Source organism: Nycticebus coucang, chromosome 14 (genome assembly GCF_027406575.1).
Source record: "Nycticebus coucang isolate mNycCou1 chromosome 14, mNycCou1.pri, whole genome shotgun sequence".
In the NCBI taxonomy this organism is placed as follows: Eukaryota; Metazoa; Chordata; class Mammalia; order Primates; family Lorisidae; genus Nycticebus; species Nycticebus coucang.
The window spans coordinates 19,824,901-19,851,853 of record NC_069793.1 but is presented as its reverse complement, the minus strand read 5'-3'; the positions used below and the strand labels follow the sequence as shown (position 1 = coordinate 19,851,853).

The 26,953-nt window shown below is 41.8% G+C and overlaps 1 protein-coding gene across 23 annotated transcripts in view; it reads right to left on the bottom strand.

The window, feature by feature from the left end:
- Positions 1-862: 862 nt before the first annotated feature.
- PHF21A (PHD finger protein 21A) overlaps positions 863-26,953 on the bottom strand; it is a 199,898-nt gene continuing 173,807 nt past the window's right edge. For 20 of the 23 annotated variants that reach the window (XM_053560411.1, XM_053560395.1, XM_053560413.1 and 17 more), the window contains 9 exons: positions 23,033-23,131; positions 18,200-18,251; positions 17,382-17,461; positions 16,623-16,683; positions 13,966-14,129; positions 5,650-5,805; positions 4,160-4,235; positions 3,771-3,874; positions 863-2,516 (listed from right to left, as the gene is read on the bottom strand). In XM_053560411.1, coding sequence (XP_053416386.1) covers positions 2,259-2,516; positions 3,771-3,874; positions 4,160-4,235; positions 5,650-5,805; positions 13,966-14,129; positions 16,623-16,683; positions 17,382-17,461; positions 18,200-18,251; positions 23,033-23,131 — 1,050 coding nt within the window. In that variant the 3' untranslated portion in view covers positions 863-2,258. Of the gene's footprint in view, positions 2,517-3,770; positions 3,875-4,159; positions 4,236-5,649; positions 5,806-13,965; positions 14,130-14,200; positions 14,224-16,622; positions 16,684-17,381; positions 17,462-18,199; positions 18,252-23,032; positions 23,132-26,953 lie in introns of all 23 variants that reach the window. The other 3 variants (XM_053560419.1, XM_053560418.1, XM_053560417.1) reach the window with 1 other exon arrangement.

Sequence of the window (26,953 nt, the reverse complement as noted above, 5' to 3'; positions counted from 1 at the left end):
CTGGACTCTGGCCATTACAAGATCCTGGGACGGGCTTGGGGAGATGGACCAGGGTGCAGAGCCTCCACTTTCCTCCATTCAGCCGGGGGCACACAATGGGCAAGGGTCTCCAGCGAGAACATGCTTCTGACACAATTGTTTTCCCACAAGGCAAGAAGAAAGAAATGGTCTGAGCCTTTCAGAAGAAGGAGAGGCCACAACAGGCCAAGCCAAGGCAAGCACAGCAATTCCAGCTAAGGGTTACCCAGGAACCTTGTGGGTAGGCGGAGTATAGTAAATTCCATCTCTCCTGCCTGGAGCCAGCAGGCACAGAAAGTGGCTAGAGCTTCAAACCTCTCTTCAAAGGCAAGACAGACACACATAAAGGCTAGCCTGGGGCTCTCTGAGGCACCCTCAAGACATCTCTCTTCTCCTTTGTTCCTTCTGAGCACCGAGGGCTGATGCAGCCAGCCTGCACCCCCACACCCTCCCTGCCAAGGCCAGGGTGCACGAGCACCACTGAGGTCCACTGGCCACTTCCCTCAGAGGTGCCCCCCGGGCACTCGAAATGCTGGTGGCTGAAAGACCAAGAGCAGCACCAAAGGAAGGGATCTTATTTAGGCACCAGCCTTTTGCTCTAGCAACGTCTGAGGAGACCACAGGTAGGACCCTGAAACCATCCATACTCCATCTGGGCTTCAACAACAGACGAGATCCCTGCACCAAGAAGAGAGGACAGGTTTTTTCTGAGGAGGGGAGAATGGTGGGGAGCTTTGCCCTGCCCCTCATGGAGGCCGGCCCACCAGTCTAGAGACACACACAGCAAAATGTCATCGTGATCAGCAGGTTCTGTGCTAAAAAATTATAACTACACGGCATTTTCTCCAGTTCTGACACCTTTTTAATAGAAATCACTGTTTTTAGGAAACAAATAGCACTTTGTAATTTTTTTTACAATGTTTCTTACCTTGATCTTAATTTTAAGTAACACTAGGAAGACCTCAATATCGTTTATTTTCCTTTTTAATTAAAAAAAAAAAAGTTGTTGTTTTTTTCCCCCAGATACAAAGATTTTTGCCCTTGCATAAAAAAACAGTGCCCGAACGATGACACAAGGACTCACAAAGACTCACTGGACCTCACTGACACTATGATTCCTAGTCTACCATGCAAGGTCTCGACTACCCTTAATTGGACTGTCAGCCTGAAAAACAGCTTTTCTATTCCTTATTTTAGTTTTTTGTTACCAAGAAAGTAAAATAAACAATAAAATAAAACTTTCTTTAGAGAAAAAAAGAAGAAAAACAAAAATAAAAGAGTAAAGAAACATCTCCATTCAATTCACACACACCTGGGTCGCGTGCTGCTTCGCTCAGATCTTTTCTTCTTATAAATATAGAAAAGGGATGGAGCTTGTTTTCAAGTAAAATCACTGATCCACCTTTTTCCCTTCCTGGACACACACACCCTTCTTCCCTGCCTCAGGCACAGGGTACCCCGGCTCTGCTTGTTCTTGGAGAGGAGACACACGGATCACCACAGGGATGCGATCACCAAGCGGGGAGGGAAGGAGAGTCCCAAGGCTTCAGGAGTGGTGGGGATCCCCGCGTGGTGAGCAGGGCCTGTGCGGAGGAGAACCCGTAGGGTGTTCTAGGTGTCCACCTCCCTGCGCCAGCCCCTCAGACAATACTAAATACTGCTTGGTCGCTCCACTTTCCCACCCTGGCTCCCTCCCAGCCACTCTTCTTCCCTCTTCTGGGCAACGGGATGAGTTCAATCTCAATTTCCTTTTTTGGTTTTATAGTAGTGAAAGTTTAGGAACAGGAAAGCCCACACACTCTTTGGACTCGTCTTTTCTACCTAAGCAAACGGCTCGGCAAATAAGGGTCTGAAACCTGCTCTCCTCCCCCCGCCCGTCCCTGCTCCCCGCCCAAGGAAACAAAAGCAAACCCATCGTGGCTGTGGAGGCTGCTGCAGGCACACACTGGTGTATAATAGAGAGAGTAAATATATTATTTCACTTGGCATGGTGCTGGCAAAGAACCTCCAGCTGGCACTATTTCATGTAACATGGTCCAATCTTTGCATGTACACACAGAATAAGAAGGATCAATTGGCAAACTCTGGTGCCACCTGGCACAAGCTTCTCTCTCTCTGGAACCAAAGAACCAAAAGAATTCTGTACTTTCCAGAAGAAATCCGGCTTTGCTTTTCTAGAGTCTTCAGTGTTTTGCTCTCCTTGCGGCCGGGATCCCGTGGCTTCTCCTAGAGGGGTTCTGTTATTTAGTCTCTTCCCCCTGGTTACAGTTCGCTGTACAGCTCTGGGAGGAGGGGGAAGGGGCCGGTGTGGAGGTGGTGGCGTTGGCAGGAGGGGTGCAGTCCGGGCCATTGGAGATGGCCCCCACAGTGGCCTCAGAGTCTACAGATTTGGAGAGGTCGATTCCATGGATGAGGCGAATCAGCTGTTTTACCTTCTCCAGGGAGCTGTGCATCTCCTTCTGCCGGGCCAGTATGGTGTTCTTCATTTCCATGCATTTCTGCAGCAAAGGAGAATGGCAGTGGCACTGAGCCTCCTACTTTTCTATCCCCCTCACCCCCACGCAAATAACCTGAGGGAAGGAGCTCTGTCTGTCCAGGTAAAGGAGCCCTCTACTGGCTGGGGTGCAGTCCTTAGGCCTTGTTCAGCTCCTCAGTGGAACGGGCAGCTCCTAACTAAGGAACGAGGCAGGGGTGGAATGGCCCAAGGTGCAGAGCATGTGCAGGCAAAAAACTGTCACATGAGCACTGGCACTTACAACCAAACTAGCATAACCACCATAATACTAGGAAATAAGTCACTAAAAATAAAGTTCCCACAGATGCCTGGAAAGTGGTTTAGGCAGGTTTTGATATGCTTCTGTCATGGTAATTAATGACCTTCAGGACTGGACTGAACTCTCCAGGGTAGAAAACAAACCAGTGATATCTGGATTCAATCTGAGAGCATACTTAGGGTCATTTGGTCAGTAACAATTTAGAGGCAGGAATCAGGATGGGCCAATGACATTCGAGAGAATCTAACATAGTCCAAGGTCAAAAGACTGCAGACAGTAGGACATCTTTTGCCCTCAGCTCGCCACACTTCCTGGCTTCTATTTTAGGCAGGGACAGAACATCATGGGTAGGTATGGCAGAGAGAAGAAAGCAGGTAAGTGGGACAGCTCAACTCCACCAAGTCTAAGACACCACCTGGTATACCCTTGTTGCAAATACAACCCTTTCCCCCACCTAGATAGACTGGGCTAGGCAGTACTTACTTTTAATACTTCTCTCTAAAAACCCCTCTTCCTCACTGGTCAGGAAAACCAGGAAGTGTAATTGGCACGGTGTGGATAAAAGGAGAAGGGAGGGCCATATGCATTGACCTACTAGCTCAGGTGACCAGAAAGAATGACGCGAGGGCTCCAGCTCTGTGTCTGCTCTGCATCAGTTGAGGCTTTACACTCTCCCAAACACTGTCAGGAAAATGCAGGGGTGGTGGCTACACAGTTGTAGCCGTTACTTAATATCTACAGCTAGATACTGAAAATCCTCTCTCATATTAAAGTTAAGAGGATGTTCCAGAGCTTGGATAAGGCGCCATCTACCAATTGGACACCTATACCTGATGGCTGAACTCTCAACTGTTCATCTTGTTAATAAACAAATGGAAGGCCCTGAACCAGCCGGTGTGTCCACATGTACTGTTCTGGACGTGGAAACGTTTGGAACTATGCACCTGTGTGTCTGCTGAAGGCATGAGGTTTACTTACACTTATAGAACTGCTGAGCTGTTTCACCTTTTGCTCTAGTTGTTCTCGTTCTTGTTTTAAATCTGAACTCCATTTAAGTAACTTCTGTTTCTCTTCTTCTTTTGCTGAAAATAAATAAATAGAAAGGAACGTTTTTTCTTCTGTTTTCTTTCTTTTTTTTTTTTGCTCTGCTAAGAAAAGGTCAGTGGCTGGGCCTGGCTTTAAATGAATAAGACAATACTTTTCATTTTCCCTCCCTAAGGAAGTACTACCAAAACTCTGTACTTCATTCAATAAAAGGCTTTCATTTTTAACTTTAAATTTCCTTTTGAAAATAAAACACATACTGCCTTCTCGCACTTTCTGTAAACAAAAGGAGGCTCCCAGGATGGGGCCTGGCGGACCCTCACCTGCTTTGTACGCGATGTAGGAGTGGACGATTGCTAAAGTCCCAGGCCACGGAATCGCCTCTTCCTTCTTCAGCATCTGGAAAGATGTTTAGAGTTTTACCTTGAGAAGGATGTTTAAACACAATCCTGTACGTCACAGCAAGCAGGGGTCTCTGTGACTACTGGCAGAAAAAAATCCAGGAAGGATGTACGGTAGCAATGTTGCAAAACCTGGTCTATAATTTCTAGATTAACCAGTTTCAAATATCAGCCTAGGAAAATGAAGTTCAGCGGCAGAAAGAGCCAAGGTACTGGGAGGAAGTTAGGACATGGCTGAGCGCCCTGCCCTTCCACATGCCAGGCAATCCTGACTACTCCCAACTCCAGAACAACACAGAAGCGGCACCTCAGAGCACTGGCCGCGGCCACGGCCACAGGCAGGCTTGTCCTGGACTTGATGGAAGCTGCTATCTTGATTTTACCTTTACATGTCTCCCAAAGACAGTCTGATCAAGGAAATTAAATATCAGCTCCAAATACTAAAACATAACCCAGACCTTGTATAGAAAATTGTCAGAGGGCCACAAAGTGGGATCAGGAAGAGGACAGAATGACCCATGTTCTACTGTAAGACTGCAGTGTAAGGATCACGATGAACAGGGAAAAACTGGAATTCTCTCAAATCAGGATTCCAAAGAACTGAACAGGATCCCAATGCTTGCTAGAAGCTACTGGGCTCGTTTATTTATTATTTTACTTTGTAATAAATACAAAGTATTTTTATTTTGCCTACTTCCAAAAAAGACTTGGAACAGCTTGTAATAAAAATCACAAAGGTATAGGGTGGCGCCTGTGGCTCAAAGGGGTAGGGCGCTGGCCCCATGTGCCGGAGGTGGTGGGTTCAAACCTAGCCCCGGCCAAAAACTGCAAAAATAAATAAATAAAGAAAAATTTTGAAAAAAAAAAAAAATCACAAAGGTATAAAGATACATAGATAGTTGAGAAAAACAGATTAGAAACCAAACAGAGAAGGAGGAAGAAAACTAGGATAGTCACTAACATGTCTGCCTGTTAAGTCCATGAAATATCAAGATGGCACTTTATAGTTAGTTTTCTGAGTCTGAGGACAATAGAAGTTGGAAGTGAAACTGCTGTTAATTTGAAGTCATCAGTTGAGCAGTTGGTTTTCTGTAAGTTCTATATATAGGTACTAGGTTTGGACCATTCAGAGAATGAAGCAGAATGGACTTTTAAAAAGAAGATAAGTCATTTCAAATACAAGGAAGCAGTTAGTCTGTCCACCTCAGTGGTATGGCAGAGAACCTCTGGGGACTGAAGGCTATGTCCCTGAGTGCTGGCTGGGCTGTAAACTGGGAAGATGTGGCCTGGAGAAGAACACCTGGGAGAGAGAAGAGACTGCCATTCCCCAGGACAGGAATTCCTCCTGATGGCAGTGTCTATCTCCTCCTTGTCCCCTCACCCAACTGATCCCTCCGACCCACCCACCGCACCTGGTCCTGACATCTGGGACAGATCCACATGCCCTTGGGAATCGCCTTCAGAGGAGGATCTAAGCAGTCCAGATGATACACACGGGAACACGTGTCACACATCAGCAACTGGCCGCTTTTTCTGCAAACACTGCAAAAATCCTCATGGATATCACCCTATAAAATTGAGAGGAAAGGTAAGAAAAAGGACAAAAAAGGTAAAATTTTCATGTTAACATGTACATCCTGGATGCATATAAATGTTTTAGGTCAATCAGCTGCCACATTACAAGAGTGTTCAAGAAAAGTAGGAATCGGTGTTGCCTGTGGCTCAACAGAGTAGGGCGCCAACCCCATATAGCAGAGGTGGTGGGTTCAAACCTCAGCCCTGGCCAAAAAAAAAGAAAAGTAGGAATCACCAATGGTACAAGCCCCCACCTGCTCCATGTAACCAAGGTTTCCTGGGTGGGCAGTAGAGCCTCTTATCCATGGGGAATATGTTCCAAGAACCCTCACTGGATGCCTGAAACCATGGGTAGTACCAAACCCTTTCTATGCTATGTTTTTCCTTATACTCTCATACCTATGATAAAATTTAATTTATAAATTAGGCACATTAAGAGATTAACAATAGTAACTAGTAAAACAGAACAATTGTAACAACATATTGTAATAAAACTTATGTGAATATGTATTTTCGCTTTCTCTCTCAAAATAGCTTAATATTGTCAGACTGTGGTTGACCACAGTAACTGAAGCCATGGCAAGTAGAGGGAAGGACTACTGTATTCTTAATTTTAAATTTTTTTTTTTTTTTTTTTTTTTTTGGCCGGGGCTGGGTTTGAACCCGCCACATCCGGCATATGGGACCGGCGCCCTACCCCTTGAGCCACAGGCGCCGCCCTGTATTCTTAATTTTTTTTTATTTTTTTTTATTTTTTTTTTTTTTTTGTAGAGACAGAGTCTCACTGTACCGCCCTCGGGTAGAGTGCCGTGGCGTCACACGGCTCACAGCAACCTCTTAACTCTTGGGCTTACGCGATTCTCCTGCCTCAGCCTCCCCAGCAGCTGGGACTACAGGCGCCCGCCACAACGCCCGGCTATTTTTTGGTTGCAGTTTGGCCGGGGCTGGGTTTGAACCCGCCACCCTCGGCATATGGGGCTGGCGCCCTACTCACTGAGCCACAGGCGCCGCCACTGTATTCTTAATTTTAAATTAGAGTTTACACGAAAGGTCTGTAGTAGCCTAGCCCACAAGTAACTTTATAAGTGACAGAGAAGCATTTATTTTGTTTTGGTGGAGACCAATCCACAAATCATAAATTTTATAGGTACCAAAATGCATTCATTAAAGTGTTTTACAAAATGACATTTCTGATTTTTTGTCATTTTTAGAGTGGGTTTAGAAGGACTGGGACACAAGACTGACCAAAGAATGGAGTTTTACTGAACTCCTTGTTTGTTCGGTGAGAAAAAAAAAAATCAGTGAAAGTTCAAATGGGAAAAAATGAAGTCAATAAAAAATTAAACTCAGATGAGCTTTCTAAAATGAATAATTTGGTAAATCTCTTGGACTCCCTTGTTAAAAAAAAAAAGAAGATAAAATGAAGAATTTAGAAAGCCAAAGTCACAGCTGACCATGTTCTCCTGAAAACAGTATTTTGCATTTGCTGTTCACTAGACCACCACCCTGTGGATCCTTGTGAAATACATCACCAGCAGTAAGAAGGCAGGCAGCTCATTTACCCTGCTTGTCTCTCCCACCACCATCAGGGTGGAGAGGAGATCTCAGAAGAATAAAGAGCTATTCAAGAGCTATTGTTTTCAGCAAGTCAATCTGAGCCTGTTCCCTGGATGGGATTAATACCACTAATAAGGACACTAGGGAACAGAAGACTGAAGGGACGAGCCACAGGTGACCCTGTAAGTCGAGCCAACGTGTTGCTTTAGATTTCCAGGTCTAATGCAGAAACCTTCACAGGAAGCAATGATCCAGAGAGCAATGCTGAGTCCTTCCTTCCTGTGATAGAACTCCTCTACCAACACAACGCTCACTGAAGGAGCACATCTTCAGAGGCCTACAATTTCTCTCTAAAGAAAAGGAATCTTTCTCTATAATTCACCAGAGTATTTAGGAGCCTACATAACAGGCTGCAAAAAGGTGTAATATATGTCATAGTGTGATTGGATTTTTGTCTTAGCAAGAAGAAAATGTCACTTCTGGGCAGTAAAAAAGATACTCAATAAATGTGCAAAAATATTACATGACAACGCAGCCTAATAGTTAAATTCCAGGCACCAACAGAGGTAAGGTTCCCCTCCCCCCCAGGTTAAACACAACTTTCTTCCTTCATTATTAAAATCAAGCCAACAGATGCTCTTCTCTGCAGGGTTAGCCTTTTTGAACCTCAGTACCAAGTTTTAAGTCTGCATCTTTATAAAGTTTATAAAAAATTTGTGGTTTCAGAGATTGTTTTACACTAACCATAGATTATCAGTGGTGAAGTGAATGAGTCAAACTGGACATCTTATTCAGAGAGACTTATTGAGGTAAACAGAGTTTTGCTTACTTTCCTTTGCCCTTGAGTAAGGAGGACATCAAATATAAGGTAGAGAGAATAGAAAATAAAGGCTAAGGTGCCTGTAGTCCTGGCTACTCAGCAGGCTGAGGCAAGAGAATGGCTTGAGCCTAAGAGTTTCAGCTATGATTCCATAGCACTGTACCGATGGTGACAAAGTGAGACTCTGTCTCAACAAAAAAAAAAAAAAAAAGAAGAAAAAAATAAAATAAAGGCTAAATAATTTCTTTACATTTCTAAAGGAAAGAAAAATTACTATCTATTTATATATCCCATAGCAGTAGTTCCTAATATTTTTGGTGTTAGGATCCTTTTACGCTCTTAAAGTTACTCAGGATTCCAAAGAGCTTTTCTTTGTATTATATCTATTGATGTTTACTATAATACAAGTTATAAAACTTTTAATTTTTAAATAATCACAGAATTGTAGAAAGTCTCAAAAACAGTATATTGAAAAACTTTTAAACCCAAGAAAAAACAGGCATATATTCTATTAGTCATCAGAGTGATGAAATTATCACACATCATGCAATATCTAGAAAATTCCATGTTCAATCTTGAGAGAATGGAAGTGGATGATGTTTTAGCATTAATATGAAAATAGTTTTGATTTTATAATCCCCTGAAAGAGTCTTGGAATTCCTAGACTATACTTTGAAGACTGCTGTCCATAGAAATGAATATAAAATACCAAGATTTTTCTTTTTTCTTTTTTTATTTTTTTGTGGAGACAGAGTCTCACTTTATGGCCCTTGGTAGAGTGCCGTGGCCTCACACACTCACAGCAACCTCCAACTCCTGGGCTTAAGCGATTCTCTTGCCTCAGCCTCCCGAGTAGCTGGGACTACAGGCACCCACCACAACGCCCGGCTGTTTTTTGGTTGCAGTTTGGCCGGGGCCGGGTTTGAACCCGCCACCCTCGGCATATGGGGCCGGCGCCCTGCTCACTGAGCCACAGGCGCTGCCCTTCTTTTTTTTTTTTTTTTTTTTGTGATTTTTGGCCGGGGCTGGGTTTGAACTCGCCACCTCCAGCATATGGGACCGGTGCCCTACTCCTTGAGCCACAGGCGCCGCCTAATACCAAGATTTTTCATCCATACATAATTGATTCTGTGCCTAAAGAGAACAGAGGAAGTCCATAAAGGTACTATGCCTGGTCCAAAAGCTTAGGCTTTGTGACAAATAATTACCACAAACCAATAGTATGTTGAAAGATGACTGGCCCATGATTCTCTGCTAGCAGGACGTATCCTTTCAAGAAATGTACTGTCAAGTGCAACTTTATTATGTGCTAAAAATTTTTTTATAAGTATGTCAACATATCTCCCCTTCTTATAAAAATGATGAGAGTGCCAACAAGGTACATCCAGAAGATTAGTGTCTGGCTGGGTTTTGTATTACTAAGTCCCTCTAGATGGTTATTGATCCCCAGAAATGCCTGCCTCTCAACTGTTACTGCTTAATTAATGTTGTTGGGGCTTATGCCACCCAGCAGCAAACACCCAGAGCCCTGTCTGTGGATTTTGATCACTGCCATTGCTGGGATCCTATAAAATTAGAAGTCAATTACCTTTTTTAAAAAATACATTTCACTGAGTTTAACTTAGAAAGTTCTGAACACATTTAATGGTTTTTTAAAAAGCTTCCTTTTACTTTAGATTTCTGAACAGTACAGTATTTGCATTTTAAGATAAAGCCTGGAAGAAGCTCTTAGTTGTGATTTGATCTAAGTGGACCCTTTGTGTTAAATCTCTCAAAAAAAACTATAAACCTTCTCAACCAAAAAAGAAATATATATACATTGTTTAGGAAAGTGACTCACACACAAAGTCATTGGTACATCAGAGAGACTAGTGATTCTTCAGCAATTCTTCAATTGAAGAGAAGGTGGGACTATCTTTGGTGCCAGCAAACAAGATTTCTGACAGGGACTTCTGATGCTCATTAACAGGACAGTTAGAAAATCTGTACCCAAGAGCTATCCAGATGGAATATGGTTTATGCAAAAAAGAGATCAGTCAAGGACAAATTCGAGGTTTTGGCCTAAACAACTAGAAAGATTAAGTGCCATTTACTAAATATTACTAATACCAGAAATCAAGGACGCTGGACAAAATGATAAATTTTTAGAGCAATGATAAGTCTGTAACCACTGCTATGCTCAAAGGAAGGAAACCTGTCAGAGAACAGAATTGTTCTACGACCCTAGTCCTTCAAAGATAACGCTGTCTTTTTTGTCTCTGAAATTTTACTCAGAATGTCCATGTGGTATCCTTTTGTTCTCTGGAGAAGGGTATGTCATTAGTAATTTCTGAGAACATTTTACCTTAAGTCGGTCAAAGACAAGCTCTGTAATTCACAAAAGGCCTTAGACATGTGCAAAATGAAACTACTGGTTTCTCTCCTCAAATCTGCTCCTCTTATAATCTTTAGTAAATAGCACTTAATCTTTCTGGTTGTTTAAGCCAAAAACCTTGGATTTCTCCTTGACAAATCTCCTTTTTGCATAAACCATATTCCATTCTTATAGCTCTTCAAAATATATGCAGACGATCACTTTCTCCATCTTTCCTTCCACCATCCTCTTAGGCTAAGCTATCCACATCGTCTCTTGCCTGGATGATTTCAAGAGCCTCTTAGCTGGTCTCCCTGCTTCCATCCTATTCCATCTACAGTTCATTCTCTATATTTTAGACACAGTGATCCTTTTAAAATCCAAAGTTGATTTTGGGTTGTTTGTTTGAGACAGAGCCCCAAGCTGTTGCCCTGGGGAGAGTGTTGTGGCATCACAGCTTACAGCAACCTCCAACTCCTGGGCTCAAGTGATTCTCCTGCCTCCGCCTCCCAAATAGCTGGGACTACAGGCGCCCACCACAACGCTCCGCTATTTTTTGGTTGTAGCCGTCATTGTTTGGCGGCCCAGGCTGGATTTGAACCCACCAGCTCAGGTGTATATGGCGGCTCCTTAGCCGCTTAAGCCACAGGCGCTGAGCCTCCAAGTTGATTTTGAAAATACCTTAAAATTAATAAATACAGGCAAGAACCACTGAAGGATGCTACAACCATTAAAACCATTGGTTAAATTTGTTGGGAAACTGGGAATTTATTTTATTTTATTATTATTTTTATTTATTTATTTATTTTGAGACAGTCTCAGTATGTCACCCTTGGTAGAGTGCCATGGTGTCACAGCTCACAGCAACCTCTAACTCTCTTTTTTTTTTTTTTGCGTTTTTGGCCGGGGCTGGATTTGAACCGCCACCTCCGGCATATGGGGCCAGCATCCTCCTCCTTTGAGCCACAGGCGCCGCCCACAACCTCTAACTCTTGGGCTTAAGTGATTCTTTTGCCTCAGCCTCCCAAGTAGCTGGGACTACAGGCACCCGCAACAACGCCCGGCTATTTTTGTTGTTGTTGTAGAGCAGGCCCGGGCCAGGTTCAAAGGCACCTGCCTCAGTGTATGTGGCCAGGGCCCTTAACCACTGAGCTACGAGAATTGAGCCAAAACTGGGATTTATACAGACTCAAAGCTGTCTCTACCAGAAGAAAAAGGGCACATTTATAAAGTTGGAAAATTTGATGGAAACTATCTTAAGAGATTCAAGTTACTATCACTGATAATGAGACAGACTGGTATCACGTGCCTCCTGTTGAGATTCACTGAGAATGACCCATCATCACTTATTAGTGAGAATGAGTTTGGAGTACTGAATCTATCGTTAACGGAAAAACTCCCAGACCATCCAAAGGGAGAGGCGCTCTCTAGAGCAACTAGGCAATCTTTCAAAATATGTTAATGTTATGAAAGACAAAGAAAGACTAAGAAACTGTTCTAGAATAAAGGAGAATAAAGTGACAATACTATCACAAAATGTCCTGGAGCAGAAAAAACAAAGTGTCACCAAAGCAAGTTATGGGGACAATTGGAGGAATATAAATATGGACCATATATACTAATACTTTATCAATGTTAAATTTCCTCAATTTGATAAATGCATTGTGGCTATGTAACATAATACCTTTGTTCTTAGGAGATATACATTGAAATATTTTGGGGTGAAGATTCAAGAGGTCAGCAACTGTTTGTAAACTGGTTTAGCAAGAAAAGGGAGAGAGAAGAGGGCTGTGTGTATGTGGCAGGGGAGAATCATGGGGCAAAATGTTACTAAATGGTGAATGGAGGTGAGGGTATGCATTTGTTCTTTGTACCGTTATTGTAACGTTTCTGTATCTTTAAAAATTTGCAAAACAAACAGCTGAAAAACTATGTCACCCCTCTACTCAATACCCTCCAGTAGTCTTCCATCCTGCACAAGTGGCCCTGCCACCTCTGGTGTCTCACCTGCCACTACTCTGGACGCTTGCTCTGCCCATCTATCCAGGCCTTCTTTTCTTTTAACACACCATGCAGACTCCCACTGCAGGGCTTCTACACTCCTTCCAGTTTTCCCTCTGCATGGAACAGTCTTCCCCTGATATTCCCATGATTCACTCCTCCACTTCCTAACAAAGAGGCTTTCTCTCACCACTCTTCATAAAATAGCAATCTCCTGCCACTGTGCCTTATGTTCCTAATCTATTCTACTTATGTTCACAGTGCTTCTCACTACCTGACATATTAGATGTTCACTTTCTTATCCATCTGCCTCTTCCCCCAGAAGATGAGCTCCTTGAGGCCAGGGAATTGGTTTTGTCCCAGTTTCAAAAACAGCACTTACTTAGCAGAGTAGTGCTCAGTAAGTATCTGCTGAGTGAATTCACCACTTTGTAAATGCTGATTTAAAAAATTTAGAGCACTGGTTCAGATGCCTGCCATTTGTGGGTGAAGGGCTACTAAATATGTGACTTTTTTTTCATGGGGGAGGGGCAGAGTCTCACTAAGGCGCCCTTGGTAGAGTGCCATGGCATCACAGCTCACAACAACCTCCAACTCTTGGGCTTAAGCGATTCTCTTATCTCAGCCTCCCAAGTAGTTGGGGCTATAGGTACCTGTCACAATGCCCAGCTATTTTTTGGTTGTAGTTGTTGTTTGGCAGGCCTGGGCTCGAACCCGCCAGCTCCAGTGTATGTGGCTGGTGCCCTAGCCACTGAGCTACAGGTGCCAAGCCGTGACTTTTTTTTAGAAACTAGTTTTTCTCTCTTTTTATATTTTTAAGTACTTTATTTTTTAGAGAAAGGGTCTTGCTCTGTCATCCAAGCTGGTTGGTCTCGAACTCCTGGCCTCAAGCAATCCTCCCAACCTTGGCTCCAAAGTGCTAGAATTATAGGCATGAGCTATGATGCCTGGCCAGGGACCTGTTTCTGACCAACTCTGCTAAATAAAGTTACCTAAAGAACATGCCCCACTTCTGGAATTAACTTGAAGCAGCAAATAAGAGCCGCTAGGGGAACATATAACTTGTCATTTTCTCTACTCCTAAAACACTACTGATAGAAACCTTCTCATCTACAAATTTATATGGGATGATTTCCTTATCCCATTCCTTTTCTGAGACCCCATTCCGAGTACATCAAATTCAGATTCTGCCAACTCTTGACTGAGGTTCCTGATGTTATTTTTAATATGATTCTCAGGGACACGGAAGGTCTGGGACCTCAGAGGGAAGCTGCCACATGTGGCATATAAAGCATCCTGAAGCATTTATTGTTGTTCCAGGGTTAGTCAAGAAGATGCAAGTTGATAAGGAGACAACATATGATAACGCTTTTCCCGATTTAAGCTCTTGGAAGGAGAGCGAGCTTTTCCCAAGTTACTTACGTCTGTGGAGGTGGGGCTGGGCAGGGACACAGGCTGAACAGGTGCAGGGAAAGTGAATGTGGTCTCTGTCTTTTCATTTTCAGGGGAGTCGGGATGACTGGATGGGGGGGATGTTGGGGTAAGGGCTCCAAACCCCAGCACTGCATTGTATTTTGGAGGACGACCTATATACCAAGAGAAGGGAACAAAAGGGAAAAGGGGGGAGGGAAAGAGAGGGGAAAATGATCTTACATACCTTTGGCCAGTGTTCCTCATTGGCTAGCATGGAAAAGGAAGTGAGGTAGCAGACAGAAGGTTAATACAACAGTCCCAAAGGAAGAAAGAGAAGCAAAGATTTAAATGTCATTAGAAACAACTGTGTGAATCTCAAGAGAAGGGAGGATAAGAGAGCTTTGGAGAATGACTAGCTTAATTATGGTGAAGTTCCTGGACTATTACAATTTAAGATTTCTAGTGCAAGAACCAGTTGTCAAAGGCCAGTGGGAGCCATGGCCAGAAATAAGAATTTATTTTATTTTTTTCATATCTTTCGCATATTGTCTCTAAAGTTTCTCTGCAATCACCATTTTTAATGAAAAACTGATGACTTTTAGTTCCCACAAATTGATTTATTTAGGATTTCTGCTTTTCCCTTTCTTTCCTGTTTACATTTTGGTCATTTCACTGCTTATGAGGGTGTGGAGAGGCAAAGTAAGGAGGTAAAATTCAAGTTAGCTGTTCTCACCCCTTACTGTTAGAGCTTTTGAGAAAAACTTCGGGTAGCAGCTGAAACTTGAGAGTTAAATGGTGCTCTGGGCCAAGTACTGAATTTAAGTATTTCTGTCTCTAGATACCTTTCTCAGTTAACTGAAAACTGTCTCCTCTCTTTCCATCAGGTGAACACTCTGGCAAACTCTATGTCTAAAAACTGGGGCTGTTCCAAAATCCCAGGAAAGGCCCTGTCATCAGGACTACTGAGAGCCTGACTTGTGCAAAATCATTCTGAATCAAATCTTGCAGCTACACGAGCCTTATGGACTCAGAAAGTCTAGGTCAACACTTTCGCCTTACTGCATATCTAAGTCAGGATCCTTACCTCTATTCTATGCCTAGCACATCAAAGAGAAAAAAAAAAAAAAAACAGAGACAGAAAGGTATAAACTGCCTATCAGCATTGGGAAATGGTATGTAGGATCATGACTTTGCCAAGTTCTAATTTATATTAGGGTTATGCCCAAGAGTTATGATTCTGTCCAAGATTACACAAATATTACCTCTCTGTGTTAAACTGGCAATGTCTATAGTGCAAAGACAGATCTTACTGGTTTGTCTCTTCTAGGAAATTCACTGCCTCTAGAGGGGGGACTGGAAGATGAATGCTCTTTGTCTGCCCATGGAAGGCACATCCTAGGCATTGTGAGGTGGGCTGACCTTGGCAAGAGATGGCAAGGTCTTTCTGGCTCATTTAACCCCTGTCCACTTAGCAGACACTGCCCATTATCAGGCCAATTAGTTGTAGCCTCTGGTTGGGGAGGCTCTTTTCTGAGAACTGCATCAGAGGTCACTAAAAAAACTGCTGAACACAAACCAAAATAACCAAAAATAACCTATGGCACTAGTTACTGTGGCTCAGGAATCAATATAAAGCAATGACTTAAGAGTTTCCTATCTAAATGTTTTCTGCAACCTGAATGAGAGGACTGAAGAAACACTAGAGTGAGTTACTAAGGGTGGGTACAGTATCTCTTTCTGTGGGTAGGGAAAGGTAATTGTATGGTTGTAGTCCTGCCTAAGGCAGACAAAAGGTCATGATGACCTCCTAAGCTTCCAATAGCTCTGAGATTGTGTGCATATGCAAAAATTAGTATGCTACTCCACTCACGCTGCAACCTTTCTAGCCTGGAACTATAATTCAGGGACACATTACCATGTGGAGAAAAGGACCTTGGGATGTATTACTGACATCAAAGAACAATTTCAGTACCTTGTTTATGAGCTCAAATCCTGAGCAATTAAGACCTATTTAGACCTGCATAGCAAGAGATGCTGCTGCCGGACTTTTTTATTTTTATTTATTTTTTTGCCCTAAGAATAAGGCAGCATGGGAAGGTCTGAAATATGGGAATCAAGTGCTATAGGAATTTGTGCTTTGGGAAACCTGTTATGACAGTGACCTTTCTCTGACATAGTTGGGAGACATCTGCTTCTCAAAGATTCTTAGTGTAGCTACCTCTCTTCTTCCTAGAAAGCCTGTAGCTCCCAGAAACTTAAGAGTCACACTCTGGCCTTATTGGCAGCAGGACAACCAAGACACTATTAGGAACACCTTGGCAACAGCAGTGCTCTGTTCTGCTTAACATGCTCAAATGTTCCCTTTTACATGATGTTCTGTTCACTGTGCTATTCATGGATGGCCTGGCAGGCTCAGGGCAGAAATGCTGCACTGAACCATTCCCCTGAGCCAGCTCCACCAGAATCCTAGGGAAGTTAGCTTTAGATTCAGCATACAGAACTCTAACAAGAAACTTCACTCTCTTTTCTCTCCCATTCTCAGAGAACAAAACTATGTTGGAGGGATAAAGGAGTTAGGTCCTAGGAAAATGGGAGGAGGGAGGGAGAAGAAACACACACAAAGCAAAAGTAATAGCAGCAAGGGAGAGGTACACAAAGGTCCTCACCTCTTTTCCGGGTCCCGGGGTGCATTGTGCTGTTCAGGTATGTGACTGCACTCTTCTTACGCTTTAAGGATTAAAGAAGGAAAGGTGACTGACTGAATGGCATGGTCACTACTGAGACTGCCACAAGCTAAAGACCAGGCACAGCATGCCTTTCGACATGTCAACTAGTTACTGCTAATCACCCTAAGGTCTCAATGCTAAAGGGTCTTATTTCATGTACTTGGCTCTCAGAGAAGTCTGCCTCTTCTGCAGATCAGAGTTATGTTAGAGTCAGGATAAATTAAAAATTTTAAGGTGGGTTTGTATCTGTTCAAACATAGTGGGAAAAAAAACCCTAAAGGCTAAGTAGTGAATAAGAAAAACAAAATAATGTATTTAATAAGCCAGAGGAAAACACATTGCTGACAAGCTTTCTGGCCTAATAGTCCCAAAAGAGAAGGACTGGGGCCTACATTCCCTACTTTCTCAATAACAGAAATCAGTATCTTGAGTGACCTGCTTTTTTTTTTTTTTTCCCAGAAAAATCCTCTAAAAGGAAAAATTTGATACTTGAAAAATGTGCAGAGGGTTTTAAGGAGCCTCCCATATAACAAGCTCCAAATTCCAAGTGCTTCACTTGTCAGGATTTCTCACATTTTTACTGCCACTGATTGGATAATCAGCGTGCTGCCCATAAGCAGGCTTTCAGACGGGAGGCGCTGAACAAGTCAGACATAAAACTGGAACAGTGAGGAAGGGCCAAGTGCTGGCCAGGAATACCTCTGGCTCAAAGACTGCTCCACTATAGACTGGATTTGCTGTTGTTCTTCTTTTTCGCTCTTGCCTCTTGCTTTGGATTTCTTGAGGAAAAAAAAATGTTTTGATTAGAAGAGAGGTAGGGAGAATCTAAAAAACTTAACATTATTGCTTTATCTGTTGGTTTTTTCATAACAAATCAGAAACAGGGGCAAGTCTCTTTTCACCACAGACTAAACAGAGGCAAACACATTCTTAAAAGCAAATATGTAGAACCATCTACTCTTGCTTCTCAGAAAGTGAGACCATGCTGTTCCACAGTGTGACTCTCTGTGATTGAGAGCTTAACAGCAGACAGCATTTGTAAACAAGCTGTCCTGATTTATTTTTAGACTGCTGTATTATATAGGTCTGGATGAGCTTTATCCATGGACTTAGATTGAGTAACCAAAGTTCATAATTCCTGAATTAAATCTGTTGTTTTTGTGATTATAATAAGCTAGAATGACAGGAAAATACAGACAAGGACTTGTCCGAGGAGTACATGCTACTCTGTACTGTCTAAAAAAAAAAGCTCCACTAAAGTGAACAGAAGTCACCTTAATTCAGGCAACGGGGAAGGTTTTCCCAGGTCGGTAGTGTGGATAATGATAGGAAGGGGAGGGCCTGAACATCAGACAGATAGAAGGCAACTTTTCATCTAAAGGAAATAAAGTCCACCCTCGTTGAATCATATTCTATTTGTGTTCCAATTTTCTATTCCAGGAATTCAATCAAACACCGTTTTCAAGAACAAAGCTGTGGGCCAGAAAAAAGGCAAATCCAAGAATATCTTCTCTTACCTTCTAAATGGTCATGTGTTACCAACCCTAGAGACACCATGAAGGCAAGTTTCTGTGCCAGAGAAACAAAAGAAGAATATGCTTCAGTCTGGGTTCTCACAAAGCCAACAGCAGGTTCCTAGTCAGACATGAGGGAAATTCAGCCCAGTGGGCTGGTTACTTGGGGGAGGCTGGAGCAGGCATCCTCTACTCTTAGTAGCTATGGAGACACTCTAGTGGCTTTCTGGTCTAATAGTCCCAAAAGAGAAGGACTGGGGCCTACATTCCCTACTTTCTCAGTAACAAAAATCAGTATCTTGAGTGACCTTACTTTGATTTTTTTCCAGAAAAATCCTCTAAAAGGAAAAATTTGATACTTGAAAAATTTGCAGAGTTTTTTTTTTTTTTTTTTTTTGAGACAGAGTCTCAAGCTGTCACCCTGGGTAGAGTGCCATAGCATCATAGCTCACAATAACCTCCAACTCCTGGGCTCAAGCGAGTCTCCTGTCTCCGCCTCCCAAGTAGCTAGGACCACAAGTGCCCGCCACAACGCCTGGCTATTTTTTGGTTGCAGCCGTCATTGTTGTTTGGCAGGCCCGGGCTGGATTCGAACCCGCCAGCTCAGGTGTATGTCGCTAGCTGCATACAGCGCCCTAGCTGCTTAAGCCACAGGCGCTGAGCCTGTGTAGAGGGTTTTAAAGTGCCTCCCATATAACAAGCTCCAAATTCCAAGTCCTTCACTTGTCAGGATTTCTCACATTTTTACTGCCACTGATCGGACAATGCTAAATGAACTAAATGATTTTTAGGAATGACAGCAGGTGGTTCTGTTTAATACTATGATTTTTCAATCAAACATGGACTTAAAAATTATGGAACAATTTTTCTCTGAAGACCACTCTGAGGGCTCCAAATTCTAAGTTGACTAGAATACTGCATCCTAAAGTTGAAATGTTAAGAATACATCAAGTTGGAGAGAACATCAGATTGATTTCTATTATTCTCTTTGGTTGCAGGTAGCCTGAAAAACATGTCTTCATTTTCCACTGTACCACTGCATGTGGTTTCGGAATATGCCAAATGATACATCAGTTTCTTTCTCTGATGAATAAAGATCATCAATTGTTAAAAGACATACTCTTATAGAGTTACTTATACCACAAGTTTGGTCTTTAAAAATCCTTATGTGCTGGGCATGGTGGCTCACGCCTGTAATCCTAGCACTGAGAGGCCAAGGCAGGTGGACTGCCTGAGCTCACGAGTTTGGGACCAGCCTGAGCAAGAGCAAGACCCCATCTCTAAAAATAGTGGGGCATTGGGTGGGCACCTATAGTCCCAGCTACTTGGGAGGCTGAGGCAAGAGAATTGCTTAAGCCCAAGTATTTGAGATTGCTGTTAAGTTGTAATCCCACGGCACTCTACCAAAGGGCAAGAAAGTGAGACTCTCAAAGATAAATAAATAAAAAATAAAAATCCTGATGTCTTACCCTTCACATTAAATATTATGATATTTTGGTATGAAATGATAGGTTCAGCCTATTTAAGCAAGCATGGGAGAACACAGAAATGAACTCTACTGGTATCTTCAGAGTCCTAAAGAATGTTTTTTATTTTATTTCTTATTTTAAAAATTTAGGTAGGGGGGGCGGCGCCTGTGGCTCAGTGTGTAGGGTGCCAGCCCCATGTACTGAGGGTGGAGGGTTTGAATCTGGCCCAGGCCTGCTAAACAATGAGCACTGCAAAAAATAGCCGGGTGTTGTGGTGGGCACCTGTGGTTCCAGCTATTTGGGAGGCTGAGGCTAGAGAATCTCTTGAGCCAGGAGTTGGAGGTTGCTGTGAGCTGGGATGCCATGGCACTCTACTGAGGGTGACATAATGAGACTCTGTCTCAAGAAAAAAAAAATTTAGGTAGGCACCTATCCCTATTGACCGGCAGAGCAATCTGGTAAGAAAAAGCAGTCTTGGACTCGTCCATTTTCTACACTACATTGAAACAGCATGTATTTTGTGGTTGTTAACTGACTACATTACTCACTTTCACTAGCCTTCAAAACACAATCAAAATTAGAAGGTTCTTCACTACCTTTTCTGTTAATAAAGCAGTGTGTGAACCGACATTCAGATGCACCATCCTTTTTTTTTTTTTTTTTTTACAATTTTTGGCCAGGGCTGGGTTTAAACCCGCCACCTCCGGCATATGGGGCCGGCGTCCTACTCCTTTGAGCCACAGGCGCCAACCCAGATGCACCATCTTTAAAGCCAGGAGCAGAACCTATTTTGGCCACTCACAGCCAACTTATCTTTGCCAGTCTAGATCAAGCTCACAAAATAATTATTAAATGAGAAAATCTCCTCCTTTATGGAAAGATTTTCTTTTCTTTTTCTGAGACAGAGTCTCACTATGTTGTCCTTGATAGAGTGCTATGATGTCACAGCTCACAGCAACCTCAAACTCTTGAGCCTAAGTGATTCTCTTGCCTCAGCCTCCCAAGTAGCTGGGACCACAGGTGCCCACCACAAAGCCTGGCTATTTTTTGGTTGCAGTTGTCATTGTTGTTTAGCAGGCCTGAACTGGGCTCGAACCTGCCAGCCTCAGTGTATGTGGCTGATGCCCTACTCACTGAGCTACGGGTGCCAAGCTTATGGAATAGATTTTCTTTTCTTTTTTTTTTTTTTTTGTAGAGACAGAGTCTCACTGTACCGCCCTCGGGTAGAGTGCCATGGCATCACACGGCTCACAGCAACCTCTAACTCCTGGGCTTCCGCGATTCTCTTGCCTCAGCCTCCCGAGTAGCTGGGACTACAGGTGCCCGCCACAACGCCCGACTATTTTTTTTTTGTTGTTGTTGTTGCAGTTTGGCCGGGGCTGGGTTTGAACCCGCCACCCTCGGCATATGGGGCCGGCGCCCTACTTGCTGAGCCACAGGCGCCTCCCTGGAATAGATTTTCAATGATCTAAATGTACATTGAAACAGCATGTATTTTGTGGTTGTTAACTGCCTACATTACTTTTACTAGCTCTTCAAAATACAATCAAGTTTAGAGGTTCTCCACCACCTTTTCTGTTCATAAAGCAGTGTGTGAACTTTGTCAAGAACTTTTGCCTCATCTCATGTATTTGTCCAACATATGCTAAGAGCTAATTTATTCTCTTTATGGCAATGATGTGATGCCACTACACATGTTAGTACTTGCTTGCCCACGCTGTGCGCCAGTGATGTTAAGATATCCCCCAGGCTTGGCGCCCACAGCACAGTGGTTACGGCACCAGCCACATACACGGAGGGTGGCAGGTTTGAACCCAACCCGGGCCAGCTAAACAACAATGACAACTGAAACAAAAAATAGCCGGGTGTTGTGGTGGGCGCATGTAGTCCCGGCTACTTGGGAGGCTGAGGCAAAAGAATTGTGTAAGCCCAAGAGTTTGAGGTTGCTGTGAGCTGTGATGCCAAGGGCAACATAGTGAGACTCTGTCTCAAAAAAAAAAAAAAAAAAAAAAGATATCCCTCAGTTTCTTTTGATAAGGAAATTCTACTCATACTTTGCTGTTTTTCCTCCTTTGAGTATAATACTTGTCATCAATTTTGGGGATGATTTTATAATTTTCTCAGCAATGTGTGTGACTAATACTTTTTTTTTGTCAAGGCAGAGTTTTACTCTGTGCCCTGAGCAGAGTGCAGTGGTGTCGTAGCTCACTGCAACCTCAGACTCTGGCTGTGGGCATCCTGCTGCCTCAGCCTCTGAGGCTGCTGGGATTACAGGTGCTCGCTGCTGCACCCGGCTGGGTTTTTCCATTTTTTTCATGAGTCAGGGTCTCACTCTCGCTCAGACAAGCCTGGAACTCCTGAGCTCAAGTAATCCTCCCGCCTCAGCCTCCCACAGTGCTGGGATTACAGGCGTGAGCCGCCACACTCGGCGACTAATACTTCTTGTTGGTTCAAGTTTGGACCCTTCTTTAAAGATAAAATTGAAAATTAATTCATTTCACATCAGAAAGAATTATATTTCACACTTATCTTAGAAAAACCTGGATTGACTTGATAAATCACTGCTTTTAAAAAAAAGACATGAAACTTAGATGGCTTTGTGTCACTATTTGACATGGTTTCATTACAAAGAATGCACAAAAGATAGAGGGAGATGGATTACTGATCTAATAAAATCTAACGATCAGATACTCATCATCGCATTACCTGTCCACATTTTTCTTTTATAGCTACATATACAAAAGTATTAAACTGAAAAAATTTTCTTGTATAAAGTCATACAGATTCGTGGATTCTCATATTAGGGTCTTGTTTGCTACTTATGTTTATAATTCTATCTTAAGATGTTGCTATTTTTATACCTACTATTATGATTCAATGAACTGCTCTTAGGCTACTGATTCATTTGAGATTGGGGATTCTAATGCAGTACAATGGTAGTAACAAAAACATCCATTTAACAATTGTAATTGTTAATATAAATAGATATTAACTGAGTGCACTAGGTATCTTATAAATGTTAGCCAAGATACACAGAACATAATAATGATTACGAATGTAATGGACAGCTGGGAAAATTATCGTTAATATTACATTTCAAATTTTTAACAAGTACATCAACAATATCATTTTAAAACTTTCCCTTTGAAACAATCAAGATGCTTATGTGCCATTGCATGGAACCTCAAAGAACACACTCTAATAAACATTCTCTAGGGCAACGTGGCTCAGCAATAGCATTGTTGAATAATGAGAGAGCAAAAGAAAAGGAATGATCAAGTGACTCAAACAGCGGGTATCTCTCCTGATGTGTAAGAATAAACCATACATCACAGACTGAGCCCTTCCTTTGGACAGATGGGCCTACCTGTGGGTTCTCTTCCCGTTTTGGTTTGGGTGCAGCAGGTGGGGTGATGGTACGGCTCTCTGTTTGTTTCTCCTCTGTTTCTGTGTGAGATTTAACTGTCTAGGAGAGAAAAATTAAATTAAAATTTAGAATTCTTTTTAATTAAAAGAATGAAAACCGCTAGCAGTTTAACAATAGCCAACAAGAAAGAAAAGAACAAACTCAAATTTAGAACATATTAATAAAGGAGTTAATACTACGGATTTTATTGGGGGAGAGAGGGAAGTAAATTGTAAAACTCCAGCTGAAATGAAATCGCATAACCAGAGTAAATATTAATCTATAAATGCGTACAATAGCCTAAATTATACAAAAAGGAAAAAAATCTATGATTTAACTCCTATGTATAAAAATGAAATAGAGGCTTCAATCTCTGACTCCAATGTATTTTAGGATGTGGGGGTAGTTTCCCAGAAGCAAGCCCACTGATGTTATATATAGGTCAAAGTCTAGTCCACAGCATGCTTAAGATCAGAATGATGTCAAAAACATCTTACATATTCCCTCTTCTATTTCAGGACATTGTGAATCATAATCTAAGAGAGACGGAAGAATAACCCTTACTTGGAATATTTAAAACCTATATATATCATCCACTAGAGGAAAGATAGAATTGCCAAGAACCACCATCTTACAAGAGGCTGACATCCTAATTACTCCCAAACTCTTCTTCCAGAAGCATCCACTCAAGCAGAACAAGCACCTGTCACATCACCATCTTCAAACATAAATGGTAGCTAGCATATTGGTAAACCAGGCTTGCATTACTATTCTTACCATTCCTAATGGCTAATTCATTTTATGAAGCCCTCTGTAAATACTGAAATGATTTTAGAACAGTGGATGTAAAACTGTAAACACAAACCTAATTTACTTTTTAAAAATTAAAAAAAAAAGTGGACGTAGTGGTCTTTTTGCATGCCGATAAATAAATGAGAATATATTTGTCTGATTACTGATGGGTAAGAGCCAAATCAAAGACTTCAGTTCCACAAATAGATATCAAAACTCAAAAATAACTATGCTATGAAATATTTCATTAGATCTGAAAAATTAACACAAGCACAAAGATCTTTCACTTTTTTTCCTGGCCATTTCTGTATTTTCCTTCTGCTTTTTATATTATCATATAGGGAAGCATAAGCTGCCTTATCAATACTGTGGCAACCACTACTCTGGGGCACAAATGCTGCCTTCCCCAAAGCCCCCTGACTGGTATCCTGCCATATTTTCCCATTTATACTAAAAGTTGCTTGAAAGTGGGGACTGTTCCCTACACAACTTATTTTTTTTTTTTAGACAGAGTCTCATTATGTTGCCCTCGAGGCCGCTCACAGCAACTTCAAACTCTTGGGCCCAAGAGATTCTCTTGCCTCAGCCTCCCAAGTAGCTGGGACTCCAGGCACCTGCCACAACTACACCACTTGTTTTTGCATACACCTTGGTACCTAGTACAGTGCCTCAAGCACAGCAGGTATACAGTAAAGAGCTGATGATCTTCTGAGTAAGGAATATGACCTGAGAATCACTCGTCTTTCCCTCTCTCACAGTTTTTAACCAAAAGGACACATTTCCTTCATAAAACAAACCACCAATGGGGAATTAGTTTACAGTGTCATTAAAAGGTCCTGGATGCCCAGAAAGCTTATTTTCATGGCTCTTTGAATGTGTAAGGACAGAAGTATGAAGGAAAAGGGAAAAAGAGGTCAGCAGCTGCTTCAGTCCCAGGCTGTGTGAAGTTCCTCGGAGTCTTGTACTTGTATTTCTAAGGCCAGTGAAGGATTTAGTAGCAATGCCTCTGGGGAAAGGCACATCAATTCCTCTCCACTGAAGAATTATTCATGGTTCAAATTTCTCTCCCTCGTGTAAGGAGAGTACAATTATCTCAGTGTTAGATAAAGAATGCCAGAAAGTTATCAGACAAATAAAAATAAAACAAAATAATAGGGAGTGTCTTTCTCTCATGGATCTTTTGTTCTGGGGGAAGCAGGCTGCCATGTTGTGAGTAGCTCTACGGAGGGGCCCAGGTTGTGAGGAATTGAGCCTTCCACCCACAGCCAGTGAAGAAGTGAGGGCTGCCAACAACTATGTGAATGAGCTTGGAAGTGAAGTATCTAGCTCAAGTTGAGCCTTGAGATGACAGTAGTCCTGGCCAACTAGTTTGTTGCAAACTTGTAAGAGATCTTGAATCAGAACCACCCATCTAAACTACAGACCAAGGCAGTGGGAGGATGAGAGAAAAAAACTATCAACCAAGAGTTCTATATCCTGAAAAACTATTCTTCAAAAATGGAAACTGCTAGTATACCTGCCCTAAAGGGAATTCTTCAGGCTGAAATGAAAAGACACTAGACAGGAACTTGAAGCCATATAAAGAAATAGGAACTCCAGTAAAAGTAACTATGTAGGCAAGTATTAATATAAAAGCCACTACTATTGTATTTTTTATTTTTAACTTCTCTTTTTTGTTTCCCATATGGCTTAAAAGACAAATACACAAAATAATTATAAATCTATGTTAGTGGGCACACAATGTATAAAGATGTAATTTGTGACAGTAACAACATAATGGGGGACAGAAGTGCATAGATTTGTATACATTATTGAATATAAGCTGTGATTAATTCAAACCAGATTGTTGAAAACTTATATTAACTGTAATCCCCATGAACATCTAATAAGAAAATAATTATATACAGAAAAGGAAATGACGAAAGGATGACAATGGTACAGTAGAAAAAAAAAATTAAACACAAAAGATAATATTGAGGCTCGGCACCTGTAGCTCAAGTGGCTAAGGTGCCAGCCACATACACGGGAGCTGGTGGGTTTGAATCCAGCTGGGGCCCGCCAAACAACAATGACAACTATAATCAAAAAACAGCTGGGTGTTGTGGTGGGCATCTGTAGTCCCAGATACTTGGGAGGCTGACACAAGAGAATCGCTTAAGCCCAAGAGTTTGAGGTTGCTGTGAGCTGCAACACCACAGCACTCTACCTAGGGTGACAGATTGAGACTGTCTTAAAAAAAAAAAGGTAATATTGAAGGGAAAGAGTAAAAAAGATATAAGAGGTGTAACATATGTAGAAAACAAATATCAAAATGGCATAAATCCTGTCTTATTAGTAATCACTTTAAATGTAACTGGATTAAACTCACCAATTAAAAGACAGAGAGTGTCAGAATAAACAAAATATATGATCCAACTATATGCTGTCTGTAAGAGATTCATTTAGAGCAAAAGTCACAACAGGTTGAAAAAAGATATACAAATAGTGACTGGTGAGTGCAGGAAAGGCCACACTATGACCACACAAAAGTGACTTAAAGCCAATATTTGTTATAAGAGACAAAGAAGGTCATTACATATTGACAAAAGGGTTAATTCAAAAAAGAAGCTATAATACTTATAAACACATATGCACCAAACAACAGAGCCTTGAAATATATGAAGCAAATATTGATAAACACTTCTACTATAATAGTTTAAGATTTTTAATGCCCCGCTTTCAACAATGGACAAACCTTGTAGACAGAAGATTAATATAGCTATAGCAGACTTGAACAACATAATAAACTAACTAGACCTATCACACATACAAAGAACACTCTATTCAACAACAGTAGCCTTGATTTTTTAAAATCAAGTATACACGAAATATTCTCTCAGCTATAGACCATATGTTAGGTCACAAAACAAAACTTAATAAATTTTAAGACTGAAATCATATAAAGTATCTTTTCTGACCACAATGCAAAGAAGTTATAAATCAGTAACAGAAAGAAAATTGGAAAATTCACAAGTATGTGGATATTATATAAATAGCACACTCTTAACTAACCAACGGGTCAAAGAAGAAATCACTAGAGAAATTAGAAAA